The following is a 22,700-nucleotide window of genomic DNA, read 5'->3' as shown; positions in this document are numbered from 1 at the left end:
CTGGGATGTGGGCGTCACGGGCAAGGCCAGCATTTATTGCCCATCCCTAATTGTCCTTCAGAAGATGGCGGTCAGCCGTCTTCTTGAACCGCTGCAGTCCGTGTGGTGAAGGTACTCCCACAGTGCTGTTAGGGAGGGAGTTCTAGGATTTTGACCCAGCGACGACGAAGGAACGGCAATATAAATCCAAGTCAGGATGGTGTGTAACTTGGAGGGGAACTTGCAGGTGGTGGTGTTCCCAGGTGTCTGCTGCCCTTGTCCTTCTAGGTGGTAGAGGTTGCGGGTTTGAGAGGTGCTGCCGAAGAAGCCTTGGCGAGTTGCTGCAGTGCATCTTGTAGATGGTACACACTGCAGCCACGGTACGCCAGTGGTGGAGGGAGTAAATTTTTACGGTGGATAGGGTGCCAATCAAGCGGGCTGCTTTGTCCTGGATGGTGTCGAGCTTCTTGAGTGTAGTTGGAGCTGCACACATCCAGGCAAGTGGAGAGCATTCCATCAAACTCCTGACTTGTGCCTTGTAGATGGTGGAAAAGCTCTGGGGAGTCAGGAAGTGAGACACTTGCCGCAGAATACTTAGCCTCTGACCTGCTCTTGTAGCCACAGTATTTATGTGGCTGGTCCAGTTAAGTTTCTGGTCAATGGTGACCCCCAGGATGTTGATGATGGGGGATTCGGCGATGGTAATGCCATCGAATGTCAAGGGGCGGTGGTTAGACTCGATCTTGTTGGAGATAGTCATTGCCTGGCGCGAATGTTACTTGCCACTTATCAGCCCAAACATAAATGTTGTCCTGGTCTTGCTGCAGCGGGCATGGACGGTTTCATTATCTGGGGAGTTGTGAATGGAACTGAACACTGTGCAGTCATCAGCGAACATCCCCACTTCTGACCTTATGATGGAGGGAAGGTCATTGATGAAGCAGCTGAAGATGGTTGGGCCTAGGACACTGCCCTGACAAACTCCTGCAATGTCCTGGGGTTGAGATGATTGACCTCCAACAACCACCTTCCTCTGTGCTAGGTATGGCTCCAGCCAGTGGAGAGTTCCCCCCCACCCCCCGATTCCCATTGACTTCAGTTTTACTAGGGCTCCTTGATGCCACACTCGGTCAAATGCTGCCTTGATGTCAAGGGCAGTCACTCTCATCTCACCTCTGAAATTCAGCTCTTTTGTCCATGTTTCGATCAAGGCTGTAATGAGGTCTGGAGCCGAGTGGTCCTGGCAGAACCCAAACTGAGCATCGGTGAGCAGGTTATTGGTAAGTGCCGCTTGATAGCACTGTCGATGACACCTTCCATCATTTTGCTGATGATTGAGAGTAGAGTGATGGGGCGGTAATTGGCCGGATTGGATTTGTCCTGCTTTTTGTGGATAGAACATACCTGGGCAGTTTTCCACATTGTCGGGTAGTTGCCTGCATTGTAGCTGTACTGGGACAGCTTGGCTAGAGGCGCGGCTAGTTCTGGAGCACATGTCTTCAGCACGACAGCCAGGATGTTGTCCGGTTCCATAGCCTTTGCTGTATCCAGTGTGCTCAGCCGTTTCTTGGTATCACGTGGAGTGAATCGAATTGGCTGAAGACTGGCTTCTGTGACGTCAGGAGGAGGCCGATATGGATCATCCATTCAGCACTTCTGGCTGAAGATGGTTGCAAACGCTTCAGCTTTGTCTTTTGCACTAGTGTGCTGGGCTCTGCCATCATTGAATATGGGCATATTCGTGGAGCCTCCTCCTCCTGTTAGTTAATTATCCACCAGCATTCACAACTGGATGTGGCAGGACTGCAGAGCTTTGATCTGATCCATTGATTGTGGGATCGTTTAGCTCTGTCTATAGCATGCATATCGTCCTGTGTTGCAGCTTCCCGAAGTTGGCACCTCATTTTTAGGTACACCTGCTGCTGCTCCTGGCATGCTCTTCTGCACTCCTCATTGAACCAGAGTTGGTCCCCTGGCTTGTTGTTAATGAGTGAGGAATATGCTAGGCCATGAGGTTACAGATTCTGGTGGAACATAATTCTGCTGCTGCTGATGGCCCATAGCGCCTCATAGATGCCCAGTTTTGAGCTGCAAGATCTGTTCTGAATCTATCCCATTTAGCACGGCGGTATTGCCACAGAACACGATGGAGGGTGTGAAGACAGGTCTTGGTCTCAAGGATTGTGCCGTGGTCACTGCTACCAATGCTGTCATGGACAGAGGCATCTGCAACAGGTAGACTGGTGAGAGGATGAGGTCAAGTAGGTTTTTCCCCTAGTGTCGGTTCTCTCACATGCCCAAACTGGCAGCTATGTCCTTCAGGACTTGGCCAGCTCACTCAGTAGTGGTGCTACCGAGCCACTCTTGATGAACATTGAAGTCCCTCACCCAGGAGTACATTCTGCGCCCTCAGTGCTTCTTCCAAGTGGTGTTCAACATGGAGTAGATTCATCAGCTGAAGGGGGGCAGTAGGTGGTAATCAGCAGGTTTCCTTGCCCATATTTAACCTGAAGCCATGAGACTTCATGGGGTCCGAAGTCAATGTTGAAGACTCCCAGGGCCACTCCCTCCCGACTGTATACCACCATCTCTGTGAGTATGACTATGTCAGGCTGTTGCTTAACTAGTCTGTGTGACAGCTCTCCCAATTTTGACAAGGCCCCAGATGTTAATGAGGACTTTGCAAGGTCGACTGGATTGGGTGTGCCGTTGTCGTGTTCAAAGTCGGTGTGGAGGTCGGTGCCAGGTGGTCCGTATTTTATTATTATTGTTTTCATTAGAAGTTTGGTACAACTGAGTGCCTTGCTAGGCCATTTCAGAGGGCAGTTAAGAGTCAACCACATTGCTGTGGGTCTGGAGTCACATAGGCCAGGCACAGCAAGGACAGCAGATTTCCTTCCCTAAAGGACATAAGTGAATCAGATGGGTTTTTACAACAATCTGATAGTTGCATGGTCACTAGCTTTTTAATCCAGATTTATTTAATTAATTTAAATTCCCCAGCTGCCATGGTGAGATTTGAACTCATATCTGGATCATTAGTCCAGGCCTCGGGATCATTAGTCCAGGCCTCGGGATTACTAACCCAGTAACAACCACTACGGTACCATTTTCATGAGTATTAAAGCTTCTGTTAGTGAAAACCCAATTTGAATCAATTGGTGCCATTAATTTCAGTAATCATTCAAAAAGTAACCCAGGTTACAATGAACTGTGCTTAAGCCTTTCAATGGAGTGTTCTATATGTAATCCTAGAGTGGATGGAAGAAAGGGTATCTGTAAACTGATTAGTATGATGACTAGGATAATGTTATTCTTTCTATTTAGTTTGCAAGAAGATTATACTAGCACTTACAATAGTATTCCTGGCGATTCAAAACTACTACAGCTCTGCTAGATATATAGTCAACAAAATACAGTTAAAATTATTGATTTTATTTTTTAAATGATTATTGATGGTCCAAATGTGGTTCAAAATTTGCACTATCTTAATGTGACAGGAGGAAAACAATTAAGTCCTTATGGCAGTTTTGAACATGATCCTATTTTCAAATGCATATACAATGCTGATGTACACAAATATACAATGGTAAGATACAGTACTGTGAAGGTTAAAAGTGATAGCTGATATTAATCACACGCAAGGTTAGTGGTCATATATTACTTAAAATTCAGGACAGTTTTATTAAACCTACCCAAAACTAACCCTTTGAAATCAAACAAGCTTTACGCCTAATCATTTTTACGATCCACAGGTACTATGTAATCTTCAATTTTAACGAAAGAACCAACACATTGCATTAGCTGCTACTAAAGTCCATTAGCAAATGCTTCACAATTTTAAGGGAGCAATGATTAATGTTCTTTGCTAATGCACACGTCTTTGGCACATTTTACATAAAGCATATATACAGATCCATACACAGAATTAATATACAGATAAAAATAAACATGTAGCATTTTACAGATATTTATTAAAAATGACTTGGATTTGGGATAGAGGGGAGTATATCTGCAGGTGCAAGCTAAGAAGGTAGAGTGAGTTTTGAAGCGAGCAGAACATTGCAAAGCAACAGATAAATAGATAAGCAAATGGGCAGAAAGGTAGCAGAAGTTTAATACAAGAAATTTGAACAGAATAATTGTAGATGGGAGTACAACTTAAAAACAAACAGTGAAGTCCTGGTTGTGGGGTGGGGGAGGAGGAGGAGAAGGACAATGAACAAAGGGATTTAAGGGTCCAGGTATCTAAGTGATCAAAATCAGCTTGCAGGATCAAAAAGTACTTCAAAAAGGTTAATGTGATGTTGAGCTTCATCACAAAAGATTTAGAATATAAAAGCAAGGATGTACTGCTTCAATTATATACAGCATTGGTCAAAATATTCTGTTCAGTTTTGGGTTTAACACATTAAGGACTGTCTAGCTTTGGAAAAACTCCAGCGTTGAATCACCAGGAAGATATCGGGGATGAAGGGGCAGAGTGAACTTGGGTAATATTTCCAGAAAAGTAGGTTATGGAGTAATCCAACTGATGTGTATAAAAATAATGAATTGACAAGAAAGATAGGGAAGGAGAATGCAGAAGAAGATATAATCTTAGAAATGAAGCCAAGTGAATCTAGGAAATTATTCTTCCCACAAAGGATTGCAAGCAGAGAGCTATGCCCCAAAATGCCATAGATGAAAAATCAATATTTACTTGAAATTAAAAGGACATGAATAAGATGGGAATTGGAATTAAAAAGGTTGCCACAGCTAACAAAAGGAGAGCCAGTTTGACAGGCTGAACATCCTATGCCTGTACCTAATTTTCAGAGTTTACTCCTAACTTGTCTCAAAGTAGTTTAAGAATCACGGATGGTTATTGATAGTTTCAGAACCACCTATGCAAGCAAGATAAACACACAACACATCTAAAAAAAGATGTGACTTTAATACACGCAATCACATTTTTTCCACATAGTATTTTAAATGTATTTGAATGGCACTTTTAGCTTATTGGTTTGTGAAATGTCATCATTTAGATCAACAATATGTACAGTACGTGGTCGTATTTTAAGACCATTCTTCTTTGTAATACATGGCCCAAAATCTGAATGTTTTCACCAGTAAAAATAGCTGTAGACAAAGGTTCAGTGTTCCCTGCAGTACTGCTACCTTTACCCACACTCCAAGCTTGGCTATTAATCCAGACTTTTAACACCACCCAATGTGCTTGCTCCACAATCTGACACTCTAAGCTTGGAACAGCTTAAATATTTACAGCACCACTTTTCTCCCCTCCCCCCACCAGTTATTCAATAAAGATCTCTCGACTCTTAACAGTAATATTCTGCAAAAAAGGGACAAAGACCATTGCTTAGAATCAACTCTAGGTTAATGGCTTAAGATCTCTTACTTCTTATAATTGCCTCTACTCTATTGTACTCTGAAGAACCATGCTATAGTCTATAAAAATCACATGTTGTGGCTGACTGTCATGTCAAACGGCAAATGGACATAGAGTTACTTTCATTCTTTTCTACAACATTGAACTGGTGGGTTTGCGCGTCACTGCTGGATCTTGTGTACAGCCAAGTTCTTTGGATCACTACTAGGTACACACCAATCGTCAGCCTCCTGGCAGTGTTGATAATGTCGCCAGGCAGATTTGTTATAGACTGGTAGTCTTTCTACCGAGTCTTTCGATAGAGCCTAAAAAAATGACAAATATGGAAGAGTGAACATACAATTCTAATAAACATTTGAAATGAGATAACAAAAGTCTGATTCAGCTAATTTTGATAAACAACAGAAATCACAATGTGGGTTCCCTTTGGCAGGGAATCCTGAACTTAAAAAAAAAAAAAATGCTCTACTTTGCTCGAGCTGTAAAGCGGTCAATGCTGGAGACTGGGCAGCACAAGGTGAATAAACAGGAATCTTTAGGTTTGAATACAGCCCAGACTAGTGTAATGAAAATCGCCTCTCTCTGCTGGTTGCAGACATCACCGACAGTCTCAACCAGTCCTTGAGCAGGAGACAGATGCAGATGAATGGGTCACAACACAGCTCCCCATACATTGAACATCCCACAAGAACTACTTCTTTAGGAAATGCAAATCTGTATCAATGAATTTAAAGGTTTAGTGGTGATGCTCGCCATGGTTGAATGACCTTCAAATACCGTCTGGGCTCACATTCAAAGAATAGCAATTTGGGATTGGTACTAGCACTCATCCAACCATATCCCATCAGGTGTCACTGTATTTAGGTGAGGGGTTGGGAGAAAATGAGTGGTAGAAAGAGAGAACAGGAAGAAGAGATAGCAAACAAATTGCTCTTTGCAATAGCCTGTCACGATTTGAGGTTTTTAAAAACAACAGTCTTCTCACTCCATGCTCGAAGATCAGTGTACTGAAGCTGGTCTATGTTCTGCAAATTGTACTTTTTTCCATTATTTAGCAGAGGTGCTTAACTATGGATTGACAATTACTCTCCTTGCAGTAGTCTGCTGACTGTATTTAACATGGTTGTGAAGCAGTGCTTCATTTTAAATCATAAAAGACTTTATGCGACTTTGAGTCTACCATATATCAATTTAAATTGGTTTCTCCATGGAATACATATTTTATCTGGACTAGGAGTCCCACATGCTCTTAGCTATGTAGAGTGTTCCTTCTCTTTGATGTTTCCAATTATATTTGAGTAAATTATCTATGGCCATAGACAAGTCATGGGAGTGGAACCTCTCACCCTGTTGGGGGGGGTGGATCAGTGCCCGTGATTTCCCAATACAGGAAACTTTGTGCTATCCGGCACCGAACCGAACTGTTGCCGTCCCATCAAAACTGCCGGACAAACCAGCGCTAATGTTAAAACATACAGAAGCTTTTGAGCTCCGTATCTAGCAACAAACCCTGTTGCTTCAACAGCTTCTAAACAGTCGACCGTAGCTTGCAAGCGTCTCTGTAGCTAAGCAACAGCTTTAGCTAGACCTTGCAGAGCCTGACTAGTGAAAAAAAAGCAACGAAAAAGAAAAAAAAACTTACTGAACCGACTCCTGAATTTTGCCGGTGGCTCGAGCATTCCGGACAGTTAACCTCCGGATAAACCAAAGTTTCCTGTATTAGCTCCTGGCAGGTGAGGTGATTCCGTATTTGAGCAACTGACCCAACTACCATTTAGAACGCGATTGTTGGGCTGCAAGGAGACAAAGCTAGTATTTGGGACTCATGACCCACCAGGGCGTGCGAGTCTCATGATCCACCAGGTAGAGAGTCTGTTGCAGCAGGGATTTCTGTTAGTGTCTTAATCAACACCCGCATGACAGCTCAGTGCTCAGAGCCTGCCTGATACAGAAATAAACAGTGCAGACTTTTCCCAGTTTGACAGTTCTGCTCTTGCTGTATAACTGTATACAGATGGAGGTCAATGAATGATTATTCAACAAAGTTCTGATTCTGAATGCAAATTCTTGGTTTCATCTTGTAAAGGTTTGTTAGTATAACATAAAAAGAACACAACCCAAAAGCGAAAATATATCTGATCAACTATCAGAATTTTGGAAATAATTCCAGACCCATTACAAATCCCAGCTTTTAACCTATTGGGTGTCAAAACCATCTCTTCTGGGACATCGAGATATTTCCCAGGTATCATCAAATCATATCTTATGCAGATTTCTGGTTAAAATAGGAAACTGCTTGTAGATTATTTTCTGAACAATACTTCCTACATTAAATTTTATTAAATTCAGTGAACAGATTTTACCACAAATATATAATGATGAAATTAATGGAAACATGGAACTAGATAGAGTTCAAACAATAACATACAAAATTACATAAATTTTTATGCTGAGGTCCAAACAAGTCATTTCTTCAGCGATGAAACAGAAGTTAGTTTGATCTTTTGACCAATAAACACAGTCTACTCGTTAATTAAATGAAACATGATCACAATCCCAACCAATGTCTTGTTTTGCAGACACTCTCTGGAATGCTGCAGAGTGAAATAATGTGAATCTACTCTCGCGATTATTCACTCTGGCATGATTGAAATCAGAAACCCACTATGGAAAGTTGTCAAGTACAAGTCAAACACATGCCATAGAAAGAGGGGGGGGGGGGGGGGAAGAAAAAAAATCAGTAGCACTAGCTATTATAGGGCCTATTAAATTGCTAGGATAGCCCACATTCTAATCGTATTACCTTGCAGAGAGGGAACACCATCGCAACTTGGTCAACATCCCAAAAGTTGTGAATGAAGGCTCAGTTGCACATGTAGCAACTTCTGCCAAGGGGCACGATTGAATTTCAGAACTGTCGATCAGTTCCAACTCCAACTTTTAGTTTATTAGGTGCCAAAAGCATTGGGGTTGGGAAAAGAAGAGCCACAAACTTTCCACAGGCTAAATTAGGAGTACTGATACAGATCCAGAAATATCGAGGGCTACCTACAGCCACCTGTATGGCTTTGCCATCACACAAAGGCTTGCCACCTCAGAGGTTTCAATAATCAACCTGGTCACTTTTGAGCTCTAGCTCATCTCCCTCTTAATTCACATCTCCCTGCACACATCCCCAGGCCATGCCCCACCCTACCTCTGTAACCTGCTCCAATCTTGCATCCTAATCTCCTGGGCCTCTGTACATTGCTACCTCCCCCTCCCCCATACTTTCCTGACTTGGTAGCAGAGCTTCCACCCATTTAGATCCTACCCTCTGCTGTTTCTTCCCTAAACTTGTTTGTCTTCCTACTTCTCTCCCTCATCTTTTTGATCATGTATTTCAGTCACCCCTTTTAATTCTCCAACTGCTCGGTCTGTTCTTTCCTATGCTTCATTACGTCAAAGGCAGTATAAAAATGCAATTAGTTGCTGTTGACCACACTCCTGTCAACTCCACTGTCAAAAACATGCAGCAATTGAGTAGCGCATTTATTTCACAATAGATTTTTGCCAGTTTAACTATTTCACCATTATTAAGCAAATATATAATTTTGTAATTTCTATAATTAAGATTAGAGTTACATTGTACTTTTGCAAAGTCTTTAAATGCCTTGTATAAAAAGTAGGTTCTCTTCATTTGATTTTATACCTTTCAATGCAATTCAGTCTTGGCCGAGAGGCAGCACTCTCACCTCCGAGTCAGAAGGTCGTGAGTTCAAGCCCCACTCCAGAGACTTGAGCACATAATCCATACTGACATCTCAGTGTTGTACTGAGGGAGCGGCTGTACTGAGGGAGCGGCTGTACTGAGGGAGCGCTGTACTGTTCGAGCTGCTGTCTTGCAGATGAGACGTTAAACCGAGGCCCCGTCTGCCTTCTTGGGTGGATGCAAGAAATCCCATGGCACTATTTGAAGAAAAGCAGGGGGGTTCATCTAGCTAATACTTAGCCCTCAACCAACATCACAAACAGATTATTTGATTATGTATCTCATTGCAGTTTATGAGACAATGCGGTGGACACACTGGCTGCTGCGTTTCCTTACATTACAGCAATGACTACACTTCAAAAGTATTTAATTGGCTGTAAAAAGGTTTGGGACATCCTGAAAGGCGCTAGAAAAATGCAAGTCCTTTCCTTTCCTATTTGGGTTTTACTACAGTAATCTACTGCTAAACTGCACTTAAATATGTCTTGGTACACAGTGACTGCGTATACTGCGTACAGTTTTGGTGTCCATACTTAAGAAAGGACATACTTGCTCTCGAGTCAGTACAAAGAAGGTTCACTCGGTTAATCCCGGGGATGAGGGGATGGACATATGAGGAGAGGTTGAGTAGATTGGGACTCTACTCATTGGAGTTCAGAAGAATGAGAGGCGATCTTATTGAAACATATAAGATTGTGAAGGGGTTGGATCGGGTGGATGCGGGGAAGATGTTCCCGATGATGGGTGAAACTAGAACTAGGGGGCATAGTCTTAGAATAAGGGGCTGCTCTTTCAAAACTGAGATGAGGAGGAACTACTTCACTCAGAGGGTGGTAGGTCCATGGAATATGCTGCCCCAAAAAGCTGTAGAAGCTACATCATTACATAAATTTAAAACAAATAGACAGTTTCCTAGAAGTAAAGGGAATTAAGGGTTACGGGGAGCGGGCAGGAATTTGGACATGAGTCTAGGTTCGGATCGGTCATGGCCCTGTGGGTAGCGGAGCGGGCCCAGGGGCCGTGTAGCCTGATCCTGCTCCTATTTCGTGTGTCTAATTCTGTTAGATTCAGGAGATGGTTCTGTGATAGTGGATTGGCGGTTAGGATCAGATCAGCCATGATCTTATTGAATGGCGGAGCAGGCTCGAGGGGCCGATTGGCCTACTCCTGCTCCTATTTCTTATGTTCTTATGACCAGTACTGTTTGCATTTCAATTGGAAGTATCAAAAACAGAAAGTAAATTGGTATGCATTGTTTTATATCTCCCAGAGAAGATGCTTACCTTTAGGTAAATAACTGCATCAGTCCCATAACCCTCCATAGAATAGAGCTGAAGGTCTCCCTGAAAGTACTTGGCATAAAGTCTTGAAATAGGCAGCCCATAGCCAAAGCCAGCCTGAAAATGTAATAATACTGCTTGAGCAGACTACATATGCAAAAAAAAACATTGATATTGATGAAATATACTGGGGTACAGTATGTATACATGTGGAATGTGTGAATAAATGCATACCAGTGGTGCGCCTCCAGAACTGCCCAAGTGTGGTGTGGGAGCTGTGCTATACATGTAACTGAACAGTCGGTCTATCTTACTCAGCGAGACACCACCACCTTTGTCACTCATCTATGAAAAACAAAAGACTATGATAAAAAAAATACTTCTCTCATTATTAGGATTTTACAATACAATGCATGATAAAAATGCCATATCCATATGATAATTACAATAAGATACTAGAATTGACATAGTGCAGCTTCAGGGAAAATTCAATGTTAATTTTTACACTTAGCTCAGTTTGTCAGCAGAAGTTGAATTGCCAATCTGGATATTCTGTTTACGGTCTTGCAAAGTGTGCACATAAAATAATGATTTAAAAATAAAACATTAAATATTTTCACCTTAATTGTGACATCTTCTCCGCCCAGTGCAACTCTTACTTTGATAGATGGAAGACAATGACTGGATTCATGACTTTCCACAGTAGCTCGCATGGCATTCTTGAATAAAAAGGCAATATACCACTGAAGTTATTTACTTTATTTACACAGCACAAGCACCAGTGCATTGCCAAGCAGTTACTACTAAAAATCTACTGATTAAATGAGAGATGGACCACACCCTAGCTAGGAGTCATTTTTAAAACTTACCAATTGTAAAATGTTCTGCTATGTATATATAGAAAGCAATGGCCTGTATTGTCCGATGCCTACGGGTGTGTACACACCCATAGGGACATCGGAAATGCCAGTTTCAGGCATGCCAAGCTCATGCACTGAAAACTGGCATTTCCGATCTGTCAAGAATCCTCTTGACAGATCGGACGCCTACCCAGGAGAAGGGCCTCTGCGGGCGGAGAGTTCCACTTTCTGCAGAACCTCCGCCCGCTGAAATCCCTTAGAAATCTTACGCCTGGTAAAAGCCTGCATAAGGCCTGCTTTTACCAGCATAAGAGTTGAAAAAAGTTTTTTTTTTTTTTTTTTTTAAATTTCAACTCATTTATAATTTTAAAATACTTCTAAAAAAGGTAAGTTTATTTTAAGCCCCATAAAAAACTTTTTTTCAAAAAAATTAAATTTATTTAAAATATTTTATTTAATGTAATTTTAACTCATTTTAAAAATGTGATGTTTTTTTTAAAATGTATTTAATGTTTTAATATCTTTTTGGGGTGATCTCCATTCATATTTTTGATGGGTCTATCTGTCAAAAGTATGAAGGGAGATTCCCTTCTCCTATTGGCTGGCCTGGCTCACGAGATCCCAGGGACACTTGCGAACTGCCTGCGCCCCTGGGATACGTGGACCCTGCGCATTTCGACTGTGGAGATCCCCACCATCGAAGTGTCCGGACCTCGGGAGCCTTCAGGTAAGAGGGTAGATTTTTTTCCCCGATGGGAGGCATCCGCACGCAGGAAGCTCCCTATCGGAAATTACATGGAAACATAGAAGATAGGAGCAGGAGTAGGCCATTCGGCCCCTCGAGCCTGTTCCACCATTTAATGAGATCATGACTGATCATTCAATTTCAGTACCCTGTCCCTGCTTTCTCCCCATATCCCTTCAGCCTTAAGAAATATATCTAACTCCTTCTTGAATATATTTAATAAGTTGGCCTCAACTGCCTTCTGTGGTAGAGAATTCCACAGGTTCACCACTCTCTGGGTGAAGAAATTCCTCCTCATCTCAGTCCTAAATGGCTTAACCCTTATCCTTAGACTGTGACCCCTGGTTCTGGACTCCCCCGCCATCAGGAACATCCTTCCTGCATCTAGTCTGTCTAGTCCTGTTCGAATTTTATAAGTTTCAATGAGATCCCCTCTCATTCTTCTAAACTCCAGCGAGTATAAGCCCAATCGACCCAATCTCTCCTCATACGTCATTCCTGCCATCCCAGGTATCACTCTGGTGAATCTTCGCTGCACTCCCTCCATGGCAAGAACATCCTTCCTCAGATAAGGCGAACAAAACTCAAGGTGTGGTCTCACCAAGGCTCTGTACAACTGCAGCAAGACATCCTTGCTTCTGTACTCGAACCCTCTCGCTATGAAGGCCAACATACCATTTGCCTTCTTAACCGCCTGCTGCACCTGCATTCTTACCTTCAGCGACTGGTGCACGAGGACACCCAGGTCTCGTTGCACTTCCCCTTTTCCCAATCTATTGCCATTCAGGTAACAATCTGTCTTCCTGTTTTTGCCACCAAAGTGGATAACCTCGCATTTATCCACATTATACTGCATCTGCTATGCATCTGCCCAATCACCCAATCTGTCCAAATCATACTGGAGTTTCTCGGCATCCTTCTCACAGCACACACGCCCACCCAGCTTTGTGTCGTCTGCAAACTTGGAGATATTACATCTAGTTCCCTCGTCTAGATCATTAATATATATTGTGAATAGCTGGGGTCCTAGCACCGATCCCTGCTGTACCCCACTAGTCACTGCCTGCCACTTGGAAAAAGACCCGTTTATTCCAACTCTTTGCTTCCTGTCTGCCAACCAGTTCTCTATCCAAGTCAGTACCCTACCCCCAATCCCATGTGCTTTAACTTTGCACACCAATCTCTTGTGGGACATTTTCGAAAGCCTTCTGAAAGTCCAAATACACCACATCCACTGGTTCTCCTTTATCTATTTTACCAGTTACATCCTCAAAAAATTCCAGTAGTTTAGTCAAGCATGATTTACCTTTTGTAAATCCATGTTGACTTTGTCTGATCCGGTCACTGTTTTCCAAGTGCTCTATTACATCTTTTATAATAGACTCTAGCATTTTCCACACTACCGATGTCAGGCTTACTGGTCTATAATTCCCCGTTTTCTCTCTACCACCTTTTTAAAATAGTGGTGTTACATTAGCTACCCTCCAATCCATGGGAACTATTCCAGAGTCTATAGAATTTACTGGCCAATATTTCCCAACATGATTAATATATTAATCTATTAATGCTGCATGTACAGCAGTGGTTACTTTAAGTAAAAGGAAAAATGAAAGATACATAACTCACTGTAGCAATACATTGCAACTCAAATCCAATTATGTAGATGATTTATATGCAAGTGCAAGGCATATTGCACAGAATACAGTGCAGTATTCTATTAATCAATCAATGGACAATCATAGGATACAAAGGTCAATGGAAGTTCATGTTAGTCTGTTGAGATCCAGTGTTGGTTCCTGCTCCCTCCCACAGCTCCTGCTCACTTATCTCCACTTGAGTGGCAGCTCCCACTGCTAATGCGCCCCCCCCCCCCCGTTGTTGCTCACTTTCTCTTACAGACAGCTTAGTTATCAGTGAAAGGGATTCAAGTCAACTTGTAAGATTTCAGACTGTTGTAGCACAAGCTTCAGTGCATTTGTATTTTAACTGTACCTGCTATTAAGAAGGGAGTGGTGCTGCTGGAGGGTCGTGATATTGAAGGTTAGAGGAGAGTGTATGGCTCTCAGCTGGCGTCCTGTGTTTTCACTGGGTCTCAGCACTGAAAGTTGCTCGGTTCTTATTTAGTGTCAAGTTATCATTGTTACTTGTGTGGAAATTGAAGAGGATCAGAAAAATTGGGCAAAATAGGCAGTTATGAACAAGGACAAATCCCTAACCCAAGATCTTGGATAAATAGGCATTTTGCACTCAATACTTTCACCCTTTACTTTCACCAGCTCCTCTACAGTTTGCGTTCAGTCTTTGACAAAATAGCTAAAACATTTAAGAATTAAATTTCATGCTTAAAAAAAAAAGAAACATTTCCACTTTAGTTCGACAATATTCTAACATTGTGGAATCAGGCACAAAGACTTCACAATAATTAGTGTCACAATTCAATTGTAAATTTTCAATAAAAAAAAATTAACAACTGGTTTCTTACTTTGAAAAGCTCAAACAGCATGTGGTAGAGATGAGATGGCACGTAAACAATATGGACAGGTCCTGAACCACTCACTGCTGGAACAGACAAAAATTACAGTTTGCAAGAAATTTTCTTCCAGAAAGTCATTAGCAACGCATTAAAAAACCTCTCTTGACAGCAAATGCATCAATCACAGGTAGAGATGAGGAAATAGTAATACAGGTCAGTAAGTGTAAATGGGACAGCTCCACCATGCTTATCTGTGCAAAGTTGAAGGATATGTACGGATTAAAGTGCCCGGCATAAACGAGGTATTAACTGCCCAACACAAACACTAATTTCAGACGTATCGCACGCATATTTTTAAGGAACAGCTACATGGGGAAAAAAACACAGCACTGATGCGATATGCTACAGGATATTCTGATCTGATCAATAAGTGCAACACAGACAACAGTCGTAAATTGACTCATACAGCCTTACCATTGTTTTGGTCCACTTCTAATGCAGGGGAGTCCATATAATACTGGTCACAAAGCAGTTTGGCAGTTTCATATGCATCTGTGAACAATATGAGCCAACAGTGACCATCCTTAAAGCTACAGCAATCATTTTCTGTGCAAGAATGCACATACTAATATACAACAGCTTTACGCAAAGCTTCCATAGCTCAAGTTACCCACTACTTTAGGATACTTAGTGGCTCAGTAAAATATGAAACTCCACCAGGGATTACTAACATGGTAGAATCCTGATTTTGATCATTGAGCTTGAAGGAGGTGGAGACAACAGGCCAAGAAATGCTTTCCTGCGTGGAAACATGTTGAAACAAAGGCAGATGAATCAACAAAATCCACACGTACACAGCTTTTACTGGCTGCTGCACTCGCAACACAGGCAGAGCTGCCCTCCTACCTTACTTTCCTTGCACCAAGAGCAATTTGAAATTTAAATTTTTTTTTTTTTTTTAATAATTGTTTTTGGTATTAAAAAATATTGTAATACGAAATACTCAAGAATATTGATTATATTTAGTTAGTGATCAAAATACTTACAACCACCACTTGTGAATTATGGCATATTTTGTACACTTAAGCAGAGTATCACCATCGCCCTATGCACGGTGGCATAGTGGTTAGCACTGTTGTCTCAGCGCCAGGGACCCGGGTTCGAATCCGGCCTCGGGTGACTGTGTGTGGAGTTTGCACATTCTCCCCGTGTTTGCGTGGGTTTCCTCCGGGTGCTCCGGTTTCCTCCCACAGTCCAAAGATGTGCGGGTTAGGTTGATAGGGTCAATTTATCATAGCCATAGTGTTAGGGGGATTAAATACGTGGGGTTACGGGGATAGGGTGGGATATGTGTTGGTGCAGGGGTTACGGGGATCGGGTGGGATATGTGTCGGTGCAGGCTCGATGGGCCGAAATGGCCTCTATCTGCACTGTGGGGTTTCTGTGATTCTGATGACAGCAGCAGCTAATCTGACTGCGTTATCAACATTTATTTGTACAGCAACAATGGCTATTTTGTTAGTTTTAAAAAAGGTGATAGTTTAGCATCAGCAGCCAAAATTAATTTGCTGGGGGCAACATGAATACTAATGAAAACATTATCACTCGAAAACTCTAATGCTGACATAGTCGCAGATTCTGAATTGTCTGAACGCTCCAATGAAATCTATGAAAACTCAAATACACAGATAAAAGAGATTCTGTTTGTGGATTTTCACTGACTGTGGACATTTGTAATTCTAATCAGATGCATAAAAATATTTCCCCAAGTGAAAAAATTAATGACTTACCCCTAACAACATTTACAACTTCACAGTCTGGATCTATACTGCCTATGTGCTTTGGATGAGCTGGATTTGTTGTGCCATCAAAAATTAGTGCTTAGGAAAGAAAGAAATGTTAAAAATTGGCATGTTTAATTTTTTTTAAATAAACAAAAATCTATCAAAATAAAGAACTTGATCATAACACTATTATTCATAGCAGTAAATTCACAAACATCCAACACATTTCACTGCTCACTCTTAACTAATTATGCAAACAAGAGGTTCATTACATTATCCCACTCTTTAAAAAAAAAAGTTAAAGTTGTTTCTATAAAGGAAGCCAACTCTTAAAATTTCAACATAGAGGGCTGTCTCAAAGTTTGCACTTACTATGCTGATTGATGAGCATTCGAATGGAAATACGGCTCATGTAGAATCGATCCAGAAAGTACTGCACATTCTGACTGGTGATACTATCTTCCCAAAATGATTCCTTGTACTCGATCACACCTTGAGCCATTGTTGGAACAACTTCATTGTGCCTGTTCCGGATTGTGATTAATGCATCTGTAAAACTAAGAACATACAAAACATAAGTAACCAAAGCCTTTGAGGTATATTACATATAAAAGCTTCGTACATTGTTCTTTTAAGTCAGATTAGATCCATTTTAGACCTAGCCATTTTGCGGAAACCAGATTTAACAGAACAACACAGGTAACCTAATTTAAAAGACTAATATAATGCACCTAGAAAGTTGTCCAAAGAATTTTCTGACACTTTGGGCTCGATTTTAATTCCAGAGGTGGGTTGGAGTCAGGTTGCATGGTGGGCGGGTTCGGGAGCCGCTTCCGGCGGGAACAGCTGCAGAGTTGCAATTTTGATTAAAGTACCTTGTTAATTTGATGGAGGCGCGCTGGCCGGTCCAATGAGTGGGATCGGGTCGGCTGGCCACCTCTGATGATGTCACAATAGCAGCTGCTTTTAAAGCTGCCTTCCAGCCTGAGCCTCTCCATTGTGGTTTCCTGCACTTCTTTTCAAAGCTGTGACTTCTTCCAGAGGCAAGGCAGCTCCTCGTTTTAATGATAAGTCTCTCCAAGTTCTTGTGGATGCTGTCAGAGGGCGCAGGGAGATTCTCTTCCCTCCTGATGGCCGGAGGAAGCCTCCTCAGCAGACCAAGGCAGCCTGGCTGCGCATTGCTCAGGAGGCAAGCGCAAGGCCCACATGTTCACGGTCATGGATCCAGTGCTGCAAAAGGTTTAATGATCTTGTGAGATCAAAAGTGAGTATCCCATCTCACTTGCCTTCACTCTGCTTCCCTTCTCATCACCAGCACTCTGCGTTGCAAGCCTCCTCCTTCACATCCCACCTTAATCTTACTTCCCTTTCCTATCCATCTCTGTCTCTACACTGAATCACTTCAGCATCCTGCCTATGCACCCTAGACTCACTCTCACTGTCATGCAGTAACAACTAACACACAGGGAGCTAGCTTCCTCTTGGCACCTTACCCCATCTTCGTCTCACTCAAAGCTTCTATAGGGATTAATCACGCTCACTCCATCACTGTGGCTGAAACACCGCTTGTGTCCCTCCTTGCAGGAAAAGATAGCCCACAAGAGGAAGGAGAGAGCAATGACTAAGAACATAAGAACATAAGAAATAGGAGCAGGAGTAGGCCAATCGGCCCCTCGAGCCTGCTCCGCCATTCAATAAAATCGTGGCTGATCTGATCCTAACCGCCAATCTACTATCACAGAACCATCTCCTGAATCACAGAATTAGACACACGAAATAGGAGCAGGATCAGACTACACGGCCCCTGGGCCCGCTCCGCTACCCACAGGGACATGACCGATCCGAATCTAGACTCCTGTCCAAATTCCTGCCCGCTCCCCGTAACCCTTAATTCCCTTTACTTCTAGGAAACTGTCTATTTCTGTTTTAAATTTATGTAATGATGTAGCTTCTACAGTTTTTTGGGGCAGCATATTCCATGTACCTACCACCCTCTGAGTGAAGTAGTTCCTCCTCATCTCAGTTTTGAAAGAGCAGCCCCTTATTCTAAGACTATGCCCCCTAGTTCTAGTTTCACCCATCATCAGGAACATCCTCCCTGCATCCACCCGATCCAACCCCTTCACAATCTTATATGTTTCAATAAGATAGCCTCTCATTCTTCTGAACTCCAATGAGTAGAGTCCCAATCTACTCAACCTCTCCTCATATGTCCATCCCCTCATCCCCGGGATTAACTGAGTGAACCTTCTTTGTACTGACTCGAGAGCAAGTATGTCCTTTCTTAAGTATGGACACCAAAACTGTACGCAGTATTCCAGGTGCGGTCTCACCAATACCTTGTACAACTGAAGCAATACCTCCCTATTTTTATATTCTATCCCCCTAGCAATGAAAGCCAACATTCCATTGGCCTTCTTAATCACTTGCTGCACTTGCATACTAACCTTTTGAGTTTCGTGCACCAGGACCCCCAGATCCCTTTGTACTTCAGTACTTTCCAGTTTCTTGCCATTAAGATAATAACTTGCTCTACGATTTTTCCTGCCAAAGTGCATAACCTCACACGTTCCAGTATTGTATTCCATCTGCCAAATCTCTGCCCACTTACTTAGCCTGTCTATGTCCCCTTGCAGGTTTTTTATGTCCTCCTCACTCACTACTTTCCCTCCCATCTTAGTATCATCTGCAAACTTTGATATGTTACACTCGGTCCCCTCCTCCAAATCGTTAATATAGATTGTAAAGAGTTGGGGACCCAGCACTGACCCCTGCGGAACACCACTAGTTACTGATTGCCAGTCTGAGAATGAACCATTTATCCCAACTCTCTGCCTGTTAGATAGCCAATCCTCTATCCATGCCAGAATATTACCCCCAATCCCGGTGATTTTTTATCTTAAGCAATAATCTTTTGTGTGGCACCTTGTCAAATGCCTTTTGGAAGTCTAAATACACTACGTTCACTGGTTCCCCTTTATCCACCCTATATGTTACTTCCTCAAATAACTCCAGCAAATTTGTCAAACATGACTTCCCCTTCATAAAACCATGCTGACTTTGTCCTATTAAATGATGATTATCCAAATGTCCTGTTACTGTCTCCTTAATAATGGACTCCAAAATTTTACCTACCACAGATGTTAGGCTAACCGGTCTATAGTTTCCAGCCTTCTGTCTACTGCCCTTTTTAAATAAGGGTGTTACATTAGCAGTTTTCCAGTCTGCCGGGACCTTTGCTGAGTCCAGGGAGTTTTGGAAAATTACCAATGTATCCACAATCCCTACCGCCACTTCCCTCAAGATCCTAGGATGTAAGCCACCAGGTCCAGGTGATTTATCCGCCTAGAGTCCCATTATTTTACCGAGTACCACTTCCTTAGTGATTTTGATCGTGTTTAGCTCCTCCCCCCCCCCCATAGCCCCCTGTTTGTCCAGTGTTGGGATATTCTTAGTGTCCTCTACTGTAAAGACTGATACAAAATATTCATAGTGTTTTTGCCATCTCCATATTTCCCACCATTAATTTCCTGATCTCATCCTCTAAGGGACCAACATTTACTTTAGCCACCCTTTTTCTTTTTATATAACTATAAAAACTCTTACTATCTGTTTTTATATTTTTTGCTAATTTACTTTCATAATCTATCTTCCCTTTCTTAATCAATCTTTTTGTTATTTTTTGCTGTCTTTTAAAGTTTTCCCAATCCTCTATCCTCCCACTAGATTTGGCCACCTTATATGCCCTTGTTTTTAGTCGAATACTATCCTTAATTTCTTTACTTAGCCACGGATGGCTGTCTTTTCTTTTACACCCTTTTCTTCTCAGTGGAATATATATTTTTTGGAAGTTGTAAAATAACTCCTTAAATGTACACCACTGATCATGTATCGTCTTACCCTTTAATCTATTTTCCCAATCCACTCTACTCAATTCCGCTCTCATACCTTCATAGTCTCCTTTATTCAAGCTTAGCACACTTGTTTGAGATCCAACCTTCTCACCCTCTAATTGAATATGGAATTCAACCATGTTATGGTCACTCATTTCCAAGGGGATCCTTTACTAGGACATTTTTAATTAATCCTGTCTCGTTACACAGGACCAGATCCAAGGTTGCTTGCCCCCTGGTCGGTTCAGTTACATACTGCTCAAGAAACCCATCCCTAATACACTCAATGAACTCATCCTCAAGGCAGCCCTGCCCAATTTGATTTGTCCAATTAATATGATAGTTAAAATCCCCCATAATTAGAGATGTTCCCTTATTACAAGCCTCAACTATTTCCTGATTGATACTCCGTCCAACAGAGTTGCAACTGTTCGGAGGCCTATAGGCTACGCCCACTAGTGTTTTTTTCCCCTTATTATTCCTTACCTCCACCCAAACTGTTTCATTATCCTGATCTTTTGACCCAATATCATTTTTCTGTATTAGTGATTCCTTCCTTTATTAACAGCCACCCCACCTCCCCTTCCTTCCTGCCTGTCCTTCCTGATCGTTAAATAACCTGGTATGTTGGAGGAGGTGTTAAATAACCTGGTATGTAACTTGAAGGAGGAACACCTATCCTTGCAACATTGAACAGTGCTGAGTAGGCAGCAAACGAGATTGTTGGAGGTGGCGAGGACCTGGAAGTGGGCAATGGAGAGACGGGCACACTAGAGGAAGCTGGTGACATAATAGAGCTTCATCCCTCTCAGAAAGCAATGGAATATGATGTTCATAGAGAATCACTTTGTATCATCTACTCAAAAGGATGTGTCTGCTACATCAATATCAGGTGTCTAATTCAAGCCTTTACTCTCCCATAAGACCATCGAGCACCCCCCTCCCCACGATCCAGGAAGAGCTGGACATCTCCTCAGAGGAACCTGAAGCCTCAGAGACCAGCGTCACCAGGGCTCAGCACTGCACACCTCGGCGGGGCCCTCGCAAGTTAAGAGTAGTGTTGCCACCTGGTCTATCACAGCGCACAAGTGAGCATCAGCAGATGGTGCAGACAGCGATAGCAGTGGAGAGTCCTCGGCTGAGGTCACAGGACTCTCCTAGCTCTGCTGAGCTGCATGCAGACGCTGTGCTTCTGGGGCCATCCAGAAAAAGAGCGGCTCGTGAAATACAGGAACAAGTGCAGGTGTCTCTGGAAGGGTTTGCCTCCAGGATTAGTGTGAGTGTGGATAGAATGGAGGAGTCCATCTGTAACATCAGCACTGTCGTGGTGGAGGCAATGGCGCATGAACGCACCACCATGGATAGGATGGCAACCTCCATGGAAAGGATGGCTATGGCCATGGAGGAAACAAGTCGTCAGTCAGGAAAACATGGCGACTGTTCAGAAGAGAACGACATCTCTGGAGGAGCGGTGGGCAGCTATTGAGCAGAGAGACCAGAGCTCCATGGACGTCCTTTTAAGGACGTACGTGGGGATAGGGTGGGATATGTGTTGGTGTAGGGGTTACGGGGATTGGGTGGGATATGTGTCGGTGCAGGCTCGATGGGCCGAAATGGCCTCTATCTGCACTGTGGGGTTTCTGTGATTCTTTCTGTGATTCTGTGACTGCCAGTGCAGATACGGGTCCTCATGACCCCCCCCCGATGTGCAGCAAAAGTGCTCTCCTGCCACTTGCCAGCACTGAGATGCAGCTGACCCACGAGAGGGATGTTGTTGGCAAGACTGAAGGAAACGTGGTCTCCTCTCAAAGCGCTCGCACGACCGTGCCACTGCAGAGCCCTCGGTCAGAGACCCACTTTGCAGAGACAACTGAGATGGCCGCGTCAGCCCTGCACAGCCGCAGGAAGAGCAGACTGTTGATGAACCCTCCCAGGCTCCCAAACCCAGAGGATGCCCGCCAAAGGCGTTTAAGCAGGCGCAGCATCCTAGTCAGCAAGGTGCCTCTACATCTGCTGATGCCACATGGGGAACCACCACATAGAAGCACGTGTAAAAGAGAAAGATTAAGCACCTATAGTCACAAGGGGGCCCACTTGAGTCAGAAAAAAAAGACAAATCACCCTTGCTGGTATATTTTGTCATGTGTTAGATAAATTATGCCAAACAGTTGATTGTGTGGCCTATGTGCTCTGGGAAATGGCAAAAGTGCATTGCGTGCTCAGGGCGACTTGCATTTGTAATGCTGATGGTAAAAGTGACAGGAAATAAGAGGGTATAGCAGAGATGACGTACGACGTTGGACAAGTATCGCCTGCAATTACAGAGCCATATGGTGGCCACCTATGGTCGAACAGTAAGCTTATGGTAGTGTGGCATGGCAGTGTGCATACCCTGGTTGACGGACAGCAGTGAACTTGAGGGATGCTGCATTGGTCACAATAGGGCATGCAAGGCTCCCCTCGTCCTCCTCCTCCTCCTCCTCTTCCCAGGAAGGTCTGCGCTGAGCCATGCGCCTGCTGCTCCTCTGATTATGAGGACCAGG

The 22,700-nt window shown here is 43.0% G+C and overlaps 1 protein-coding gene across 3 annotated transcripts in view; it reads right to left on the bottom strand.

Moving 5' to 3' along the window:
* Positions 1–3,398: 3,398 nt before the first annotated feature.
* LOC147101123 (pyruvate dehydrogenase (acetyl-transferring) kinase isozyme 2, mitochondrial-like) overlaps positions 3,399–22,700 on the bottom strand; it is a 30,340-nt gene continuing 11,038 nt past the window's right edge. The window contains exons 4-11 of one of the 3 annotated variants that reach the window (XM_085966314.1): positions 16,637–16,821; positions 16,271–16,360; positions 14,955–15,032; positions 14,490–14,563; positions 11,023–11,121; positions 10,637–10,747; positions 10,406–10,519; positions 3,399–5,676 (exon numbers count right to left, since the gene is read on the bottom strand). In XM_085966314.1, the coding sequence (XP_085822440.1) occupies positions 5,533–5,676; positions 10,406–10,519; positions 10,637–10,747; positions 11,023–11,121; positions 14,490–14,563; positions 14,955–15,032; positions 16,271–16,360; positions 16,637–16,821 (895 nt within the window). In that variant the 3' untranslated portion in view covers positions 3,399–5,532. Of the gene's footprint in view, positions 5,677–10,405; positions 10,520–10,636; positions 10,748–11,022; positions 11,122–14,489; positions 14,567–14,954; positions 15,033–16,270; positions 16,361–16,636; positions 16,822–22,700 lie in introns of all 3 variants that reach the window. The other 2 variants (XM_085966313.1, XM_085966315.1) reach the window with 2 other exon arrangements.

The sequence above is a fragment of the Somniosus microcephalus genome, chromosome 24 (genome assembly GCF_052327205.1).
Source record: "Somniosus microcephalus isolate GS21.2 chromosome 24, FLI_Smic_1.0, whole genome shotgun sequence".
NCBI classification, from domain to species: Eukaryota; Metazoa; Chordata; class Chondrichthyes; order Squaliformes; family Somniosidae; genus Somniosus; species Somniosus microcephalus.
Note: the sequence above shows the minus strand (reverse complement) of the source record. Positions and strands in the feature narration are given on the sequence as shown.